This window comes from Capra hircus, chromosome 6 (genome assembly GCF_001704415.2).
Source record: "Capra hircus breed San Clemente chromosome 6, ASM170441v1, whole genome shotgun sequence".
Taxonomy (NCBI): Eukaryota; Metazoa; Chordata; class Mammalia; order Artiodactyla; family Bovidae; genus Capra; species Capra hircus.
This window is the reverse complement of record NC_030813.1, coordinates 68471911-68491646: the sequence shown is the minus strand read 5'-3', so window position 1 is coordinate 68491646 and position 19736 is coordinate 68471911. Positions and strand designations below refer to the sequence as shown.

Here is a 19736-nt window from a genome sequence, read left to right as displayed (position 1 = left end):
AATCAAAGACTTGGGAAATGGCAAGTGGCCTGACAGGATACAGAGCGAATAAACTGAGTACACACAGCATTTTTCCCAACCAGGTGCATTCCCACATTTCAGTCCTAAAAAAATTCTGATATGTAAGCATTCTCATTACTTAGTGAGATTTTAGAAAAGACCTTTTAGCCCATAACACAAAGTAATTGATTTATGGTTTTAATATACACCAACTTTTCCAGGCATGCATTTACTATGCAAATCAAGGCACTGCTGTAAGTTATTATTCAAAACTTCACCAAGAGTTGTTCACCATTTCCAAAAACCCCTGGCATCAGTGTTTCTGACGTCACCAATACAATGCACACTGATCTGCATTTGTAGCTGGTAATTCTACATACAGGTGCAAGTGTCTGATGACTTCACTGTATCTTCTAGGATCATTATACCCAAGCCTTTTTGTTGAAATATATTCTTTTATTAAAAGACATTGTTTATTAAATACATTTATTGAAATACATTTTATTAAAAATTTCCTTTTTTTCTGTTTATATTACAGTTTGAGTACTGTATCCACTGTTTAAAAGCATATATGCCTATAATCACACTAATTTTGAACTTCATTTCAGAATAGCCAGAATACATATCATGAAAGGAGGCACTGAGTCTGGGAGGGTTGACAGAACTACCAATCCCATCCACCTGCCTCACTCTTCAGTAAGACTGAAGCTCAGAGAGGTGCAGTAACTTGCTTCAGGCCACCAAGCAAGCTGAGGACCAAGTCAAAACTGGATCTGCCTGGACACTGAGCTCTTCTATCAGCACTCGGCCCTGCCTCAAAATGATGACTACACAAATGCAGAGGGGAGAACAATTAAGCTTGCACTTCAGAATAAGTTGGTGGCCCAGACTGTAAAGAATCTGCAGGCAACATGGGAGACCCAGGTTTGATCCCTGGGTCGGGAAGTTCCCCTGGAGAAGGGCATGGCAACCCACTCCAGTGTTTTTTCCTGGAGAATCCATGGACAGAGGAGCCTGGTGAGCTACAGTCCATGGGGTCACAAAGAGTCAGACACAACTGAGTGACTAACACGTCCACTTTCACTTTCATAATAAATTGGTGACCATTAAACCAAGGGTCCGTCTAGTCAAGGCTATGGTTTTTCCTGTGGTCATGTATGGATGTGAGAGTTGGACTGTGAAGAAAGCTGAGCACCAAAGAACTGATGCTTTTGAACTGTGGTGTTGGAAAAGACTCCTAAGAGTCCCTTGGACTGCAAGGAGATCCAACCAGTCCATTCTAAAGGAGATTAGTCCTGGGATTTCTTTGGGAAGAATGATGCTGAAGCTGAAACTCCAGTACTTTGGCCACCTCATGCAAAGAGTTGACTTATTGGAAGACTCTGATGCTGGGAGGGATTGGGGACAGGAGGAAAAGGGGATGACAGAGGATAAGATGGCTGGATGGCATCACTGACTCGATGGATGTGAGTTTGAGTGAACTCTGGGAGTTGGTGATGGACAGGGAGGCCTGGCGTGCTGCAATTCATGGGGTCGCAAAGAATCAGACACGACTGAGCGACTGAACTGAACTGAACTGAGACCAAGGGGTGGAGTCTAGAGAGGTCTCCCCCTTGCCTGTGTCCCAGCACAAGAGACAGAGGCTTTAGAGAAGTTTTTCCTTTTTGTTACCTGAGGGGGTTTTGTTTTGTTTTTATTTGTTTTCACCTAAACAGCCCCATCTGCTGGTTCTGGTGCTGAACTTATGCAAACTGAGCTGTGGCCAGTTTGGAGCTTCTCTCTAAAAGGCCCACGACAAAAGTTGTCATTTGTGAAGCTTGCCTTTAAAGACGGCATTAAAATGGACACAAAAAAAGCAAAAACAACACTACTTATCATTCCATCAAGAGCTTGAACTTTTTCAACAGTACTTCACAGTGAAGAAATCAAGGGAGAGACATGCTATTTAAAATCTACAAATGGTTCCCTTAGCTTTTAGGCTTGAGTTTCAGAGTTTCAGTCAGAGGGAGATCTTTTTTTAAGATTTAAAAAAATTTTTTCTTCTTTAGTACATTTTTCTATTTTTTTTCTAAATTGAATTTTTCACAAAGCAAAAATCAAAAGCAATAGTGCTATTTTATCTTTTAATTGTTTAGCATAGCTAAATGTCATTTATTGATCAGCTATTCAATGAGAACTCTTCTGCATTCCAGGCATGTCCCTTTTTTTTTTTCATGGGAAACACATTTCATTTAAAATACAGCAGTGTGTACAAGTCAATCCCAAACTCCTAATCTATCCCTTCCCCTCCCCACCCTTCTCCTAGTGTAACCATACATCTGCTCTGTAAGTCTGGTGAGTCTGTTTCTGTTTTGTAAATAAGTTCATTCGTATAATTTTTTAGGTTCCATGTGTAAGCAATATCATACAATATTTATCTTTCTGTCTGACTTACTTCACTTAGCATGGTAATCTCCAGGTCCACCCATGTTGCTACAAATGGCATTAGTTCATTCATTTAATGGCTGAGTAGTATTCCATTGAATATATGTACCAATCTTCTTTATCCATTCATCTGTTGATGTATACTAAAGTTGCTTCCATGTCTTGGCTGTTGTAAGTAGTGCTGCTATGAACACTGGGGTGCATGTATCCTTTCAAATTCATGTTTTTCTCTGGATATATGCCTATTAGTGGGATTGCTGGGTTATATCGGTAGCTCTATTTTTACTTTCTTAAGGAACCTCCATACTGTTCTCCATAGTAACTACATCAGTCTACATTCCCACCATCAGTGTCAGATGGAGTTCTTAGGAGATCTGAGTTTATAACCAACTAAGTAGAATAGGTAAAAGATGTCAAGATGTCAGGTAGCTTTTATATTTAACATGTACATTAAAACTTCATTCTGAAACATTCCCAGGAGATAAACACAAGGTACCTAACATATAGTCACCAAGTTAGCTTCTACCCAAATCACCACTCCACATTTATGAAGCAAGAGAACTCTCTCAAGTAGGTAGCTTCAACCAACCGTGCTCAACTAAACCAAACTGGGCACTTCACAGCAGGAAAATAGAAGCCAACCAATGAACTCTATTTTCCTAAATCATCATCATGTACGTGTAGCCTGTATTTTCCTAAATCATCATCATGTACGTGTAGCCTGAAGTCCCTGTTATGCTATAAGTTCCCCAACTTGAGACTGGGGCTGTCTTCCAAGTCCCCAAAGAAAATAAAAACACCCCAGATTGTTTTCCAGCTAAATCTAAACCCAGCAATTATAATATTTATGATCAGTCTGCAAATTGAAATGACTCTTCTTGTCTTTTGCACATAGCACAGTAAAAGTTTTTCACTTTAGTTGTTATAAAAGAGCCTTGTGTTTCAGGTTGAGAATCCTGAACCTGTATAATGGGCTTAGCTTCAAATGAATATGATCCTAAACACCTAGGTAATAGTTTTTATCAAATTAATGGAATCTGTATCTATAAAAATAGAATAAAATGCAATATATCTGCAGTTACAAATGCGCTAAGCCAAAACATTTAACTCTCTGTGTGAAGTGATACACAGAATTGCCTTGTCACATTAGCTTAAGTGAGGTCTGAGGCAACACAGCAGGCAGGTGGAAGCGCTGGGTAAGCTGGCCATTGTAGGTGTCCTGGGCAGAGGAACATGGCTGGTGGTTTTAAAACCCTAGGGAGAAAAATAAAGGGCTCATTATTATGGTTGCTTTTTTAGACTTTCTTTTGAAAAGACCTAAACAAAAGATTGTCACCCTGTTTATTTAACTTATATGTAGAGTACATCATGAGAAATGCTGGGCTGGAAGAAGCACAAGCTGGAATCAAGATTGCCAGGAGAAATATCAATAACCTCAGATATGCAGATGACACCACCCTTATGGCAGAAAGTGAAGAGGAACTAAAAATCCTCTTGAAGAGAGTGAAAAAGTTGTCTTAAAGCTCAACATTCAGAAAATGAAGATCATGGCATCTGATCCCATCACTTCATGGGAAATAGATGGGGAAACAGTGGAAACAGTGTCAGACTTTATTTGGGGGGGGGCTCTGAAATCACTGCAGATGGTGATTGCAGCCATAAAATTAAAAGATGCTTACTCCTTGGAAGGAAAGTTATGACCAACCTAGATAGCATATTCAAAAGCAGAGACATTACTTTGCCGACTAAGGTCCGTCTAGTCAAGGCTATGGTTTTTCCAGTGGTCAGGTATGGATGTGAGAGTTGGACTGTGAAGAAAGCTGAGCACTGAAGAATTGATGCTTTTGAACTGTGATGTTGGAGAAGACTCCTAAGAGTCCCTTGGACTGCAAGGAGATCCAACCAGTCCATTCTAAAGGAGATCAGTCCTGGGTTTTCTTTGGAAGGAATGATGCTAAAGCTGAAACTCCAGTACTTTGGCCACCTCATGCGAAGAGTTGACTCATTGGAAAAGATTCTGATGTTGGGAGGGATTGGGGGCAGGAGGAGAAGGGAACGACGGACGATGAGATGGCTGATGGCATCACTGACTCGATGGACATTAGTTTGGGTGAACTCTGGGAGTTGGTGATAGACAGGGAGGCCTGGTGTGCTGCAGTTCATGGGGTCACAAAGAGTCAGACACGACTGAGAGACTGACCTGAACTGAACTGAAACAAACGATGGGTGGTTAATCCAAGTTTGAAAGTGAAAATGTTAGTCGCTCAGTCGTGTCCAACTCATTGTTGCCCTATGGACCCTATGGACTGTAGCCTGCCATTCTCCAGGAAGCAAAACATTCATATTGCTGCTCCATGCTGAGTACTAAGAGAAGCATTAAAAAACAGAAACCTTGCTCCACCTAGACAATCCCACTTACTTGGCAATCCACATCTTATTGGAGAAGGACTCCGGCTTCGAGATATCTGGAAAATATAAAAGTGTAATGCAAATTACACAGTAGATGAAGCTCAAACAATGAATCCTTTTGATGTTTTTTCCCTAAATCCAGCTAAACAGTTGCTCTGAAGCAGTTTAGAGCAATGGTGGCTTTGCCCTGAAGTTTTTGCCCTATGATTCCTTTTATACTTCCCAAAGTGCATGTATACTCAACTTAGCTTAAATTATTTATTATTAATTAAAAGCTGGGCTCAGTGGCCTGGGTTTTGTTGGCTTTTGTGGTGGTGGTTTTTAACAGTTGCTAAACATTTTTTGAGGTTGGATGCTCACTGGCCATACTGAATTCCATGACTTCCAGAAGATATTATTATAATTATGAAGATTAATTAAGGCTAAAATTATCAAATACTCTCTGGCACATCCTTTATATGAATTATCTCATGTGTCCAAAATGCTGCCTATTAAAGGGAGTCCCTGGGAAGTCAGAAAAGACCCACATGTCAAATCTCATCTTTGCTTTCACTGAGCAAAAGCCAGCTATCCCGGTTAACTACAAGCCTGACATGGCTCAGAAATAATTGACTGCAGGCATCATTCTTACTCTGAGCTTTCACTTTAAATAGACACTAGCAAAGACAGAGGCTGTTCTGCCTATGAAATCTCAAACAAGTCAACCAGATTAACCAAAAATATTTGTACCAGTCTTGTTATAAGAAGATGATGGTAGAAAGGGACAGAATTTTGGCAATAGTTCCACCTTTGAGAATGCATTTTATTCTTATCAAAAGTTTTAAGTTTGTTTACCCAGGGGACAAAAGAAAGAGAGAGGAGGGGCTCAAACATGTGTAGGTACTTATCACAGAGGGACGCTGCCCATTGATAAATCTTCCAGTGAGTGTCCAGAGTTAACATGTGTCACGGCTGTAACGACAAGTGGCTAATATTGTTCTTGCTTCTGATATAACACTTCCTCTTAGGAAAAGGAGAATTTTTATTCTTCCAGTATAAATCTCATAAGATGTCTCTTTATCAGCCCATTAAGTGTACAATCCTTTAGCTTTTACCTATGGTGAATACTTATTTGGCAATAAGGACAATTAAGTTATATTAAAATCTGCAAGCGCAAAAGAACCATGTCTGACACACGCCTTTGCATTCCCAGGCCATTTTGTTCCTATGGTCTTCCCCAACCCATAAAAACTCGGTAAGATCACATACCACCTCCCCCATGAACCAAATCCAGAGGGAGTCACTGCCTCCTCTGACAGCTTTAGTACATGGTGCCTCTTTTATGGACTCTATCATATACCACATTCAGTTACTTTGTTTAAATCATACTGATCTTCCTATATTGAAACCCATTCAGGAAAGAGAACATATTTTAATCATTTGTGTGTTGCCCCTCTCCTCCTAGTCTAGCATCCACACAGTACAGAAGAAATGTTTGATAGGAACTTTATTAAACATAATGTTTTGCTGAGAGAGGTTTAGAAGTGTAGGGCTAGAGTTGCATCACTAGAGATAATTTCAGAGAAATGGAGCCTTGACAAACGCGATCCTCCTTCTTCACCACTCTCCCCAAAACTAGGTTGAACAAATATTTAAAGAATTTTTATTTGAAGGAAAAGCAAATTGTTAGCCTATCTGGTATCCACATGTCTTGGTCCAGACACGTATTCAAAAGGCATTAACTAAATATTATGATTGAATGAATGAACACTGGTGATTCATAATAATGTCAGGTTTTAGGGATGTTATCGCCACAGTCTTCAGAGGTGTTTTGCTTTTTTTTTTTTTTTCTTTCTTTGACAGACTTATTAGTAATCCTAAGAACAAATATGCAGAGACTAATCTTAATTCTTCCTACTTTGAAATTTGGAGGAAAATCAATACCTGCAGTGCCCTTTATACAGTATTGAAATCCAGATCATTTGAGCAACTTCTCCAAGCTCATGCTCATACAAGAAGTTCTAGAGGAACCAGGGACCGGTGTGTACAGAGATCAGTTGACTAAGATGTCCCATTCTCTGTTCAGAAAACTAATTAATAACTAATAGCCCATTTTCATTTAAAGATAAAAATAAAGCAATGAAATACCTAATAAAGAAAAAAAAACTACCTCTATTTCCTTCTGTCTAGAATGATAAATTCCTTAGCCCAAGGTCAGATAGAAATTAATCTAAGGTGACTACAGCAGGTTCTCTTTCTACCTCCAGACTTGCCATCACCTTTGTTATAGGTAACTGTGGATGAAAAAATACATAAGATGATTTTGTGTAAAAACAATGAGACAGATACGTACCATGCCTAAACCAATACGGGTACGAGGGCAGATGGGGCTTAAACTCCTGCTTCGACATCGACTTACAGATCGCACTGAATTCCACTGGAAAAAAAAAAGAAAGAGAAAAATAGTCAATGGTTTGTAAGAGCCCATGTGGCTTAAAACAATACTTATATCCCATAGAATGAACAAGAAATTTTCTGACATGATTACACTTGCCTGTTACTGGTCATCAGCATGAGGTACACTAATTTATTATAGCTGCCCAATATTTGACAATAATTCTAGCGTATTTCTCAATAAAATCTCCTTACAATGAACTTTGGGATATTCAAATTCTTGGTGCTAATGGGACTGTTGCAGGAAGGAGGACCCCTTCCAGGGCCTGAAACTGGGCTCTTTTCTAACACTCAGAAATGAATTGTCTGAGGAGACCCGTGTGTTGACAAAGCAAGAGATTTTATTGGGAAAGGGCACCCGGGTGGAGAGCAGTAGGGTAAGGGAACCCAGGAGAACAGCTCTGCCACGTGGCTCACAGTCTCGGGTTTTATGGTGATAGGATTAGTTTACAGGTTGTCTTTAGCCAATCATTCTGACTCAGAGTCCTTCCTGGTGGTGCAAGCCTTGTTCAGCCAAGATGGATGCCAGAGAGAAGGATGCTGGGAGGTGGACATGTGGTGTCTCCTTTTGACCTTTCCCGAACTCTTCCATCTGGTGGTGGCTTATTAGTTTCATGTTCCTTACGAGGACCTCCTATCATAAAACAACTCATGCAAATGGTTACTATGGTGCCTGGCCAGGGTGGGTGGTTTCAATCAGTGTGCTTCCCCTAACAGCTCTCCCCTGAGAGACTTCATACTCAAGGTACTTCTTGGGAATTGGGGTGGAGGTCTCTTTCTTCTATAACTTCTTCCTGCTGTGCATGGGCGTAGGCCTGCCTAGCAGACCAGAAGTCTCTCTCCACCTGATCTAAGTCAAGATATTTTTTGCCTAAAACCAGCATTCACCCTTGTAATAACAGCAATTTAGTTCGAAACTGTTGGCTCCTCTCAGAAATGAAATAGACAGGGGCCAAACAGGAGACCTAACAGGATGGTCTCACTGGTCCCCAGAAATATTTGGGGTGACGGCTACAGGGTTTGTGACTTTTTTTTTTTTTTTTGGTTGGTTGGTGGTGAGGCAACAGAGCTATGCTCCAGGAATCTTGTGTTTAGTCTGAAGTTACCATCCTCCAGCTGGGTCAGGGCTCCAGTTTGCACCTTAAAATGATGCTCAAACAGAGGAGAAACTACACGACGACATCAGAGGTAGACAGTCTGCCCAAGATGCTGGACTGGATTCTTATGATCATTTATAAAGTTTTCTTGACTTCTTAGACCTTTGCATCTAAATCAAATGCTTTTCTATTATAGGCCTGATCCTATGCTAGTTTTATAAATCAATCCAATTGTTGGGTTTGTGGCCAATTACCTGTGTTTAGTTCTGGGTTACCTTGGTAAATTTCTCTACTACAAGGCTCTAACTGGTTGGCCCTGAGAAATTTTACTTTAAAAAATTATAGTCATATTCGGGTCACTGTGATATTACTAGATGGGATCCCCTCACTGGGCCAATTAATAATGCCTGCTCTGACTCTCGCTATAAATTTGAGTTTTCCTCCATTACTCAGGCTCAATAAGAACAACAAGCACATCAACCAATCAAAAAAAAAAAAAAGTCGCAAACCCTGCAATCCTCAACCCAAATGTTTCTGGGGACCAGTAATGACCATCCTGTTAGGTCTCCTGTTTGGCCCCTGTCTATTTCATTTCTGAGAGGAGCCAACAGTTTCGAACTAAATTGCTGTTATTACAAGGGTGAATGCTGGTTTTAGGCCAAAAATACCTTGACTCAGATCAGGTGGAGAGAGACTTCTGGTCTGCTAGGCAGGCCTACGCCCATGTACAGCAGGAAGAAGTTATAGAAGAAAGACCTCTGCCCCAATTCCCAAGAAGTATCTTGAGTATGAAGTCTCTCAGGGGAGAGCTGTTAGGGGAAGCACACTGATTGAAACCACCCACCCTGGCCAGGCACCATAGTAACCACTTGCATGAGTTGTTTTATGATGGGATGTCCTCGTAAGGAACATGGAACTAATAAGCCACCACCAGATGGAAGAGTTCTGGAAAGGTCAAAAGGAGACACCACATGTCCACCTCCCAGCATCCTTCTCTCTGGCATCCATCTTGGCTGAACAAGGCTTGCACCACCAGGAAGGACTCTGAGTCAGAATGATTGGCTAAAGACGACCCGTAAACTAATCCTATCACCATAAAACCCGAGACTGTGAGCCACGTGGCAGAGCTGTTCTCCTGGGTTCCCTTACCCTACTGCTCCCCACCCGGGTGCCCTTTCCCAATAAAATATCTTGCTTTGTCAACACACGTGTCCCCTCGGACAATTCATTTCTGAGTGTTAGACAAAAGCCCAGTTTCAGGCCCTGGAAGGGGTCCCCCTTCCTGCAACAGAACTTTGTTTTGACGCAGAAGCTGTTAGAAATTACGTTCAAGTTTCCAAGTGATGGAGAATGAAAGCTCCATGTGGGCACTCCACAGAGTGCTTGGGTCATAAATAACTACCAAATAAAATGAATTAATGAATGAGCACATGAGTGAATCACCACTGTGGACCTTCTATCCTCTAACTAAATAAATTAAGGCTCAGAAAAGAAAACTCTATTTCCTATAATGAGATTTTACTAGCCAACGTCTTCTTATCAGATCCTTTCATTCAACCCTTTCCTTTTCTGCTTTTGATTTTAGGGTATTTTCTTTAAGTTTGGGAGTTTCAACTTGGGTAAATACTGATGGTGCACTTAAGAAGAGAGACAAAGGAAGTTAAAAGGCAATTGCTATTTGATGTAGAACATAGAAATTGTGGCTATTTCCTTTCCTCCCCTTCCAAACTATACTGCAGACAGTCTATATTAAGAGTTTTTTAACAGAGGGTGATTGTTTAAAGGGCAAAACCATGTTTTACAAGCTCACTTCATCTGAGCATGTGCAGTTCTCAAGTCAACACAACCAACTTCTACAGCCTCAGCTTTCGTAGCACAGAAGAGTTCACTGAGATACTATTTGTTCTAGCGAGATGTTTAAGCTGCAAAAACCCTTAAGTTCTTTTAAAATATACTACTATGCTTCTCACACGCTGCATGTGAAAAGCTGCCATGAAACACTTCCTGTCTTCTCCAAGTCAAAGAGAACAGGAACTGAGACCACTCAGATGGTGGCTTTGCTCTGGACCCAGGAGCTTCTCTCCAGAACTCACTTACCTCCTTCTAGGAAGGGCAGGGTAAAACTCCACAATGGGAAAGGTGCAGAATATCCAAGCATCTACCGCAACCAGTTCCAACACCCAATCCCCATCTTAACACACACATGTTCACACACTTGCATACCTAAGATTCCACTTTGAAGGCTTTCCAATTATTTGACATGTTCAAAGCATTCTACAACTGATGTGTATAGGAAACTGATTGACTACTCTCTCCCCACCTCCTCTGCCCTCTTTTTCTCCATCCCTCCCCTCCTTACACATCATACGAAGGAGAGAAAAACATGATACATTCCAAACAGGACATAGTTCCAAACAGAGAACTATCAGTAAAAATTTGACCGTGTTCTGAAAGTTAATCAATCAATTTTAAATGCTTAGAATTATAGAAAGCATCCAACAGGTGAGTTCGAAGGCTTTGCCTTTATAATAGCATAGTATTTATAAGATGAAGAAGGCAACTAGGACCAATTCTATATTATAAAGAGGCTTCCCAGGTGGCTCAGTGGTAAAGAATGACTTGCCAAGGCAGGAAACGTGGGTTCAATCCCCGGGTCGGGAAGATCCCCTGGAGGAGGAAATGGCAACCACTCCAGTATTCTTGCCTGGGATGTCCCAGAGGAGCCTGGTGGGCCATGGGGTGGTAAAGAGTCAGGCACAACTTAGCAACTAAACCACCTCCATCTTACAAATAAAGCAATAGACAAAGAAATGACTGCCAGGAAATTCTGAAGACTCATGAGTTAAAGAAAAGAATCTGTTTTTTCACAACCAGTCCCATTCCTCTCCTTTGTATGAAATCTTATCAAACAACCCTTATGAACTTCTTTTATACAATCTTTGGGTTTATAAATGTTCTCGAACTTGTGAATCAAACACTTGGGATGAATTGTCACTATACAAGGCCACCGTACAAAAGCCCCTCTCCTGGTGACAGCTTCTCCTTTCATGATGACACAGTCATTCTCCATGAGAGCAGGCCACACATGATAGAAGACCAAGGGAGCCGTGAAATCAGAGTCATAGCTTCGACGGTACCTGTTATGAAGACATAAAAGAACAAGAAAGAGAGGTTAAGCAGTTACGTAACCTAACAGGCGGGACGGATCATCAGTGTAAAATTTTCATCTTTTATTCTGCTCAAACCTGGATAAATATAGATCCTGATTCTATTATTAAAGAGACAGTTGTGGGCTCCTAGAATAGGAACCAGTTATAATAAGGACCCAACAGGAGCTCACCAAGAAAATGTCATGTCATAGAGAACAGACTGGGGTTGCCAAGAGGGAGGAGGTTGGGGGAGGGGTGGACCGGGAGGCCGCTGTTAGCAGATGCAAAGTTGTATATTTAGATGGATGAACAAGGTGTCCTACTGTATAGCACAAGGAACTATATTCAACACCCTATGATAAACCATCTGGAAAAGAATATTTTTAAAAAATGTATATATATGTATAACTGAATCACTGTGCTATACAGCAAAAATTAACACAACATTGTGGAAGTCCAATGTGCTATCCATTGAACAACGGAGCAACCCTAACACAACATTGCAAATCAACTATATTTCAATTTTTAAAAATTGACAATAATAACAACAACAACAAAAAGCTCAAGTCATGTCAGACTAATCTTGTTCCTTTTCAGGATTACAAGAATTGTAATTCAGGGAAATGCTAGAGATGAAGAGCGTCTGAAGTCCCATATGCCACCTACAAGATTTCTCGTGTTATCTTTGTGGACAAAACAAGAAAAATATAGGTGGATGATTAACTTAAGTACGTGGATTAGACACTGGTTCAATAATCATATCCAAAATGGGTAGTTAATGAGTCAACGAGAATGAAGGTGCCCAGGGCTCGCTCGCTCGCTTGCTCTCTCTCTCTCTCTCTCTCTCTCTCTCTCTCTCTCTCTCTCTCTTTCTCTTTCTCTCTCTCTCTCTTTCTCTCTCTCTTTCAATCCTGGGGTAAGTCAATATGTTCATCAATGACTCCCATGAAATACAGGAAAAATGTTCAAAGGTGGGGAGTGGGTAGGGAAAAAGAAACAGATGATTGTATCAAAAAAACAGTTCAAGAGGTTGGAACTATAATAAGCTAAATCTACTAAGATAACAACATAATGTGGACACATATGAGGTCCTGCAGTTGAGTCTAAAAAGCATGTAACTGGGTTCAGGAGGGGAGGGGACATATGTATACCTATGACTGAATCATGTTGATGTATGGCAGAAACCAACACAATATTGTAAAGCAATTATCCTCCAATTAAAAATAAATAAATTTTTAACAAATAAAAAGCATGTAACTGCACAGATGATTGGCTCAATCACAGTAAAAGTAAAAAAAAAAAAAATCAGGTTTTAGTTGAACTCAAAATGAGCCAACAGTGTTCTATGGCTGGAAAAAAAGAAAAGAAAAGCTACTATAAATTAGAGGACTTAATAGAGGATAAAAATGGTGCTAGCCCCTCTAGTCTGATCAGTTCAAACTTGGGGTTTACATTCAATGTGGACACTTTTTAAAATTTGCATTTACTTTTAATTGAAGGATAATTGCTTTACTATATTGGTTTGATTTCTGCCATCAACATGAATTAGCCATGGGTGTACATATGTCCCCTCCCTCGAGTCTCCCCTCCTACCTCCCACCCTTTCCCACCCCTCTAGGTTGTTACAGAGCCCCAGTTTGAGCCTCATTTTCTTGAGTCATACGGCAAATGTCCACTGGCTCTCTATTTTCCATATGGTAGTGTATATGCTTCCATGCTACTCTCTCCATCCATCTTATCCGCTCCTTCCTCCCTCCGCTCTTGTCCGTAAGTCTGTCCTTTATGCCTGCATCTCCACTGCTGCCCTGCAAATAGTTTCATCAGCGCCACCCTTCTGGATTCCATATACATGCATTAGTGTATGGTGCTTGCTTTTCTTTTTCTGACTTACTTCACTGTATAACAGGCTCTAGATTCATCCACCTCTTTAGAACTGACTCAAATGTGTTCCTTTTTATGACTGAGCAATATTCCATTGTATATATGTAAGTGTGGACACTTTTTTTTTTTAAGGAATACTCAGACAAGTATTGACAAGTATGGAGCACAGACCAAGAGAACCAGTCTAAATGTGAGGTCTCAAAAATCCCTTCAAATGAAAAAAATCTAAAACCATGAGGCTGGAGAAGGATGAGTAATTGATTTCAAATGTGTGAAAGGCTATCAAGGTAAGAATAAAAAGAAATAAACAAAAAAAGGTTTAGTCTTGTTCTGTAAAACCCTAGGGTACAACCAAATAAATTCAGTCATTATTAGGAACTCCAATTTGAGCTCACAGCCATCCAGGAGAACAGGCCACAGTGCCCCAAGAGACAGCATGTTACAGCAGGTATGTACGTAAGCAGCAGGCCTACCAGAAGTCTGTGAAATGAGCAGATTCCATAGACTGAAATGGGTGAATACTCTCAGTAGTTAGGCAGAGGATCTGAATGGACATTTTTCTGAAGAAGATACACAGATGGCCAACAGATATATGGGAAGATGTTCAACACCATCAATCACAGAGAAATCAAAATCACAATGCGCTATCACCTCACACCTGTTAGAAGAGTTGTTATCAAAAAGATAAGAAGTGCTGGCAAGGATGCGGAAAAAAAGGGAACCCTTGTGCCCTATTGATGGGAATGTAAATTGGTATAGCCATTACGAAAAACTGGATGGAGGTTTCACAAAAAATTAAAAACAATTACCATATGATCCAGGAATTCCACTTCTAGATATTTATCCAAAGAAAACTAAACTCTAACTTGAAAAGATATATGCATCCCCATGTTCACTGCAGCATTATTTACAATAGCCAAGATGGACACTTAAGTGTTCATTGATGGATTAATGGTTAAAGTATATATACAATGGTATACTATTTAGCTATAAAAAAAGAATGAAATCTTGCCAATTGAGACAACATGGATGGACCTAGAAGGCACTATGAAATAAGTCAGACAGAGAAAGACAAATATCATGCAATCTTACTTATATGTGGAATCTAAAACAAACAAAAACCAAGCTCACAGATACAAAGAACAGATTAGTGGTTGTCAGAGGTGGGGGGTGTACAAAATGGGTTAGAGAGGTCAAAAGGTACAAACTTTCAGTTACAAACTAAGTCATGCAAATGTATAATTGTTAACAATATAGTTAATCATACTGTACTGCAAATTTGAAAGTTGCTTAGAGAATCGATCTTAAACAAACTTTTGTAACTATGTATGGTGACAGATGTTAAGTAGACTTTTCATGGTAATCATTTCACAACATATACAAATATAGAATCATGTTGTAGATATGAAACTAATATAACATTAAATGTCAATTATACCCTCGATAAAAATTTTTAGACAATAAGAAGTAATTCATGTTTGTATTTACATAGCACTTTTCTTTCAAAGTGTTCCAGAGTCCAGTTCTTAGTTCTCCCCAAAACCAATATACTCAATGGAAATCATAAGGTCTCCTCTGAATCACATTTGACCGAGAAGGAAAATGACCCAGGAGAGGGGCCCACTCTGTAGTACAGAGAAGTATATGGCAGGGCTTGGAAATCAGGCAATGTCTGCTGATTTCCCCACCCAGAGTTCTTTTCCCTAAATTGTTCCCAGGAAATAAAGACAATATCATTTATTTATAAAGAATCCCTTAGCTTCTGCTTCTATGTCTCTTACTTGCAATCATTAAAAATTTCTCCATCTGCCCCAAATGCAATATCTAGGGGTGGTTCTAAAGTCTGCATTGCAAAGGCGATGCAGCATATCTCCTGGATGAAGTTACTGAGGAGGCAAAAGTCAACTTCAGGAGGGAATGAAATCTTGGGATTGACGTTCATGGCTCGGATCACATCCTGAAAAACAAAAAGGTGGCATCATCTTGTTACCAGCCTGTGAACGATGCACTGACAATCCCTAAGGGCATTATGACTGACGGGAGGTGGGAAAGGGGCACATGAGTGAGAATAAGGAAAACTAGAAAAGGAGTGCACGTGCTGAAAGGAGTAAGACTCCTTAACAGAGGAGGAGGAGAGATGACAGAGGACAAATGGCATACTAAAGGCCAAGGAAGTCTTCCCAGAAAACTAAAGTAAAAACTCTTAATAGCTTTTGTTTATTATTTCCTATTATTTTTCTATTCTGGGCAAGTTATATGACTACCAGCACAAAACTCTGCCTTGTTCATAAGCTGTAATAATACCAATTATAATCATTCAGGCTCAGTCGTGTCCGACTCTTTGTGACCCCGTGGACTGTAGCCTACCAGGCTCCTCTGTCCATGAAATTCTCCAGGCAAGAATACTGGAGTGGGTTGCCGTTTCCTTCTCCAGGGGATCTTCCCGACCCAGGGATCGAACCCAGGTCTCCTGGAGTCAGACGCTTTAACCTCTGAGCCACCAGGGAAGCCCCTTGTTCATAATCTATAATAATACCAATTATAATCATTCAGGCTCAGTCACTCAGTCATGTCTGACTCTTTGAGACCCATGGACTGTGGCCTGCCATGGGATTTTTCAGGCAAGAATACTGGAGTGGGTTCCCATTTCCTCCTCCAGGGGAACTTCCTGACCCAGGGATAAAACCCACAACTCCCGCATTGGCAGGCAGAGTCTGCCGCTGAGCCACCTGGGAAGCCCAACACTTATAATCTTGCTCTTACTGAGAGGTTTTTTTTGCTAAGAAAATTACCTGCTTCCTTTCATTTAACCCTCTCACAAACTCTGTGGGGTCATGACCATTGTTGTTCCCATTTAAGGATTAGAAAATCTAAGTACAGAAAAGTTAAGTAAATGTGCAAGGTCACACAGCTAGTAAGTGGCAGAGCCAAGATGCAAATCCATAACTATCTTTCCCAAAATCATTGTTCTTAAGTACTATGATATTCTGTCTCCCAACCTTAAGGGCTTGTCTGAAGAACAGAACTACAAAGCTCAAAATAGGTTCCCCATAAAATGTCCAAGAAAGAAACAGCCAATAATGACTGGTTCTATAAAGTACATTGGATGCTGCTCATTCCTGCCCTTTCATTACGTAGAAGTGAGAGAGTCAATCCTTAGGCAGGTTGATAAAAAGTCTGGGGCTCCCGAGGAAGGAACAAAGGTTCTGAGGCTCTCAAGGAGGAGAAAAGGACAAACATCTTTTTCTACATTGCTTTGTCTTAGTCAATATAACAATGTATCTTGCTCAAGGATATGTTTCTCCTTAACAAGAACCTTCTGACTAATCTTGTTATCTTAAAACTTGTATACTGTGGGAGTGGGTCTGGTTCAGTTCAGTTCAGTTCAATCTCTCAGTCGTGTCCGACTCCTTACAACTCAATGGACTGCAGCATGCCAGGCTTCCCTGTCCATCAACAACTCCTGGGGCTTACTCAAACTCATGTCCATTGAGTCAGTGATGCCATCCAACCATCTCATCCTCTGTCATCCCCTTCTTCTCCTGCCCTCAATCTTTCCCAGCATCAGGGTCTTTTCAAATGAGTCAGTTTTTCTCATCAGGTGGCCAAAGTATCGGAGTTTCAGCTTCAGAATTAGTCCTTCCAATGAATATTCAGGACTGATTTCCTTTAGGATGGACTGGTTGGTCTCTGCAGTCCAAGGGACTCTCAAGAGTCTTTCTTCTCCAACACCACAGTTCAAAAGCATCAATTCTTCGGCACTCAGCTTTCTTTATAGTCCAACTCTCACATCCATACATAACAACTGGAAAACCCAATTTAAGATGTATGTTGTGGGAGTGGGTCCGATAAGTATATAAGGCCTCTCTAAGACTAGGGAGGAGGGCACTCTCCATACCCCTCTGACGTCTATGTCAGAGGCTTTCTCTGTCCATTTTCATACTTTAATAAAACTCTGCTACACAAAAGTTCTTGAGTGATCAAGCCTGGTCCCTGGTCCTGAAGTTAAATCTTCTTCAGAGATCACAAATCGGACATTATTCACCATAAGCTATCAGAAGTGATAGTAGGCACTGGATGGATTTCTGAGTTATCAGTATTCAATGCAGCAGCTATAGCAAACCAGTCCCAAAAAAAGACCCAACACTTACATTAACACTGCTTTGGGAATCATATAGATCAAGATGACAGATGATATAATCCGAGACAGCATCCTCAAAGTCATTTGACCCTGCACAAGATGGTGTCAGTGATTTCCTGACACGGATCTTGAAGTGTCTGAATGCCATTTTGGCCACATGGAACGCCTCCTGCACATAAAATACAGCCAATGTATTTGGTGGGAGGAGAGGAGTAAAGAGGTCCAAAGCAAGGAACAAGGAAAGAATACCCCAAAAAAATTCAGCATCATATTGGACTTCTGAAAACTAAATCCAGCAGTCAAAAGTATTTTTAATCTGGGGGAAAATACACAACTAAATTTTGGAAAGTGTATAAATACAGGTTCTATCCATCATCTATTAGATTACCTATATTCACTAATAGGACAGTTGACCATTGTTCTGATAACCCTGATTTTCAAGAAGCAGGACAAGGCAAGCATTCAAGGAAATAAAATCACCTGTGGTTACATAACTACTTGAAGTATGCAAGTTGATGCTTTGTCCCCACAGCATGATCATATTACTTGTTAAGAAATAAGAGAAAATTATCAACCTAGTGGTCATGTCATACATAGATACATATTGAGCATCTGGCATGTTTCCTGGCAGATATTAATTCAAAAATATTTATTTAATATCTGTTATGTAGCAGGCATAGGAAAACCTCAATTATACATGAAAGATATGGCCTCTACAATTACAGAACTTTAACAAATCAGTATGTGATTTTTAACTATATAACCCAGGGGTTGGCAAACTTTTTTCTATAAGAAGCCAGATGGTAGGCATTTTAGGCTTTGTGAGTCCAAATGTTTTTGTCACTATTTTTTTAAACAATCCTTTAAAATGTAAGAGTATTCTTGTATAATAGCTCCTGGGTGGTATTTCTCTTAAAATTACAGACCAGAACCAGATATGGCCCAGGGGTCATAGTTTGCTGACTCCTAATATATAATAAACAGAGGATAAAATTCAAAAAATTCTGATAATTCTTCTCTTACATCAATATTTTGTTTTGTAATATTTAATTGTTCTCTTAACAGGCTGTTAGTATCTCAATATGGTACCCATAGAACTGAAGATTATATAAGCACTCCTTAATTTTCCATATTCAAATAGCTGTTATATTAGCAATTTCAGTAACTGCTCTTCATTAAATAAACAAGAGTTAACATATTCAGAGCCTTTTGATTTTTCTAAGAATGGAAGATAACCAATCAAATGTTTGTTCTTATTTGGCCACTAAGTTGTGTCCAACTCTTTTGCAACCCCATGGGCTGTAGCCCTCCAGGCTCCTCTGTCCATGGGATTTCCCAGGCAAGAATACTGGAGTGGGCTGCCATTTCCTTCTCCAGGGGATCCTCTCCTACCCAGAGACTAAACCTGCATTGGCAGGTTTACCACTGAACCACCAGGGAAGCCCATAAGAAAAGGTTCTTAGTGTGAAAAATAATTCATTGCAAATATTTGTAATAGGTGCATGGAAGGAAAGTAAGAAGGAAGGAGAGAAAAAGAAAGAACAGGAGAAGAGAGGAAAGAGGAAAGGAGGGAGGAAACAGAAGCCCACTCTCCTTCAGTGACCTCAGGCCCTACGAGTCTTCGTGCGTGTCCTGTTGAGGTTACCCAGGTTTTCCCTTCCCCTTTGCCCAGGAACCACGGAAGCGCAGCGACCCGTCGCGAGCCTCACGTACCACAGTCGCGATGTAGATGATCCGCTGCACCGTCTCGGCTTTGTCGATGCAGCGCCGCAGCAGGCACTGCGCATCCAGGCGGCCCTGGGAATAAGCATCACTGAACCGGGACAGCAGGGCGGCTTTGCGCGCCACGCTGGACAGTTTGGCGCGATTCGGAGACGGGGTCCTAGCCTTGGCAGAGGAGGGGCTGGCGGATCTGCTTCGGCTGTGACTGTGGCTGCGGCTGTGGCTGCGGCTGTGGCTGCGGCTGTGGCTGTGGCTGCGGCTGTGGCTGTGGCTGCGGCTGCAAGGGGCAGGACTAGGAGATCGGCTCCTGGCGGACCTGTGGGTGAGCAAGAATCAGGCAGGGAAGTGCTCCGATTTCCTCCTCCCTTCTGTTCCTACACTCCAGCTGCTTCTCTCCCCATAAACCAGAAGCCACCAGCGGCAGAGGCAAGGAGAGCAGCTCCCTGTGAGAGGCACTGTGTCTCCTCAAAGGAAAAACAG

General features: G+C 40.9%; 1 protein-coding gene across 1 annotated transcript in view; it reads right to left on the bottom strand.

The window, feature by feature from the left end:
* SPATA18 (spermatogenesis associated 18) overlaps positions 2132–19736 on the bottom strand; it is a 48177-nt gene continuing 30572 nt past the window's right edge. The window contains exons 7-13 of the mRNA XM_018049453.1: positions 19248–19572; positions 17545–17703; positions 15175–15350; positions 11377–11500; positions 7166–7249; positions 4844–4889; positions 2132–3678 (exon numbers count right to left, since the gene is read on the bottom strand). Of these exons, the coding sequence (XP_017904942.1) occupies positions 3671–3678; positions 4844–4889; positions 7166–7249; positions 11377–11500; positions 15175–15350; positions 17545–17703; positions 19248–19572 (922 nt within the window). The 3' untranslated portion in view covers positions 2132–3670. The remainder of the gene's footprint in view (positions 3679–4843; positions 4890–7165; positions 7250–11376; positions 11501–15174; positions 15351–17544; positions 17704–19247; positions 19573–19736) is intronic.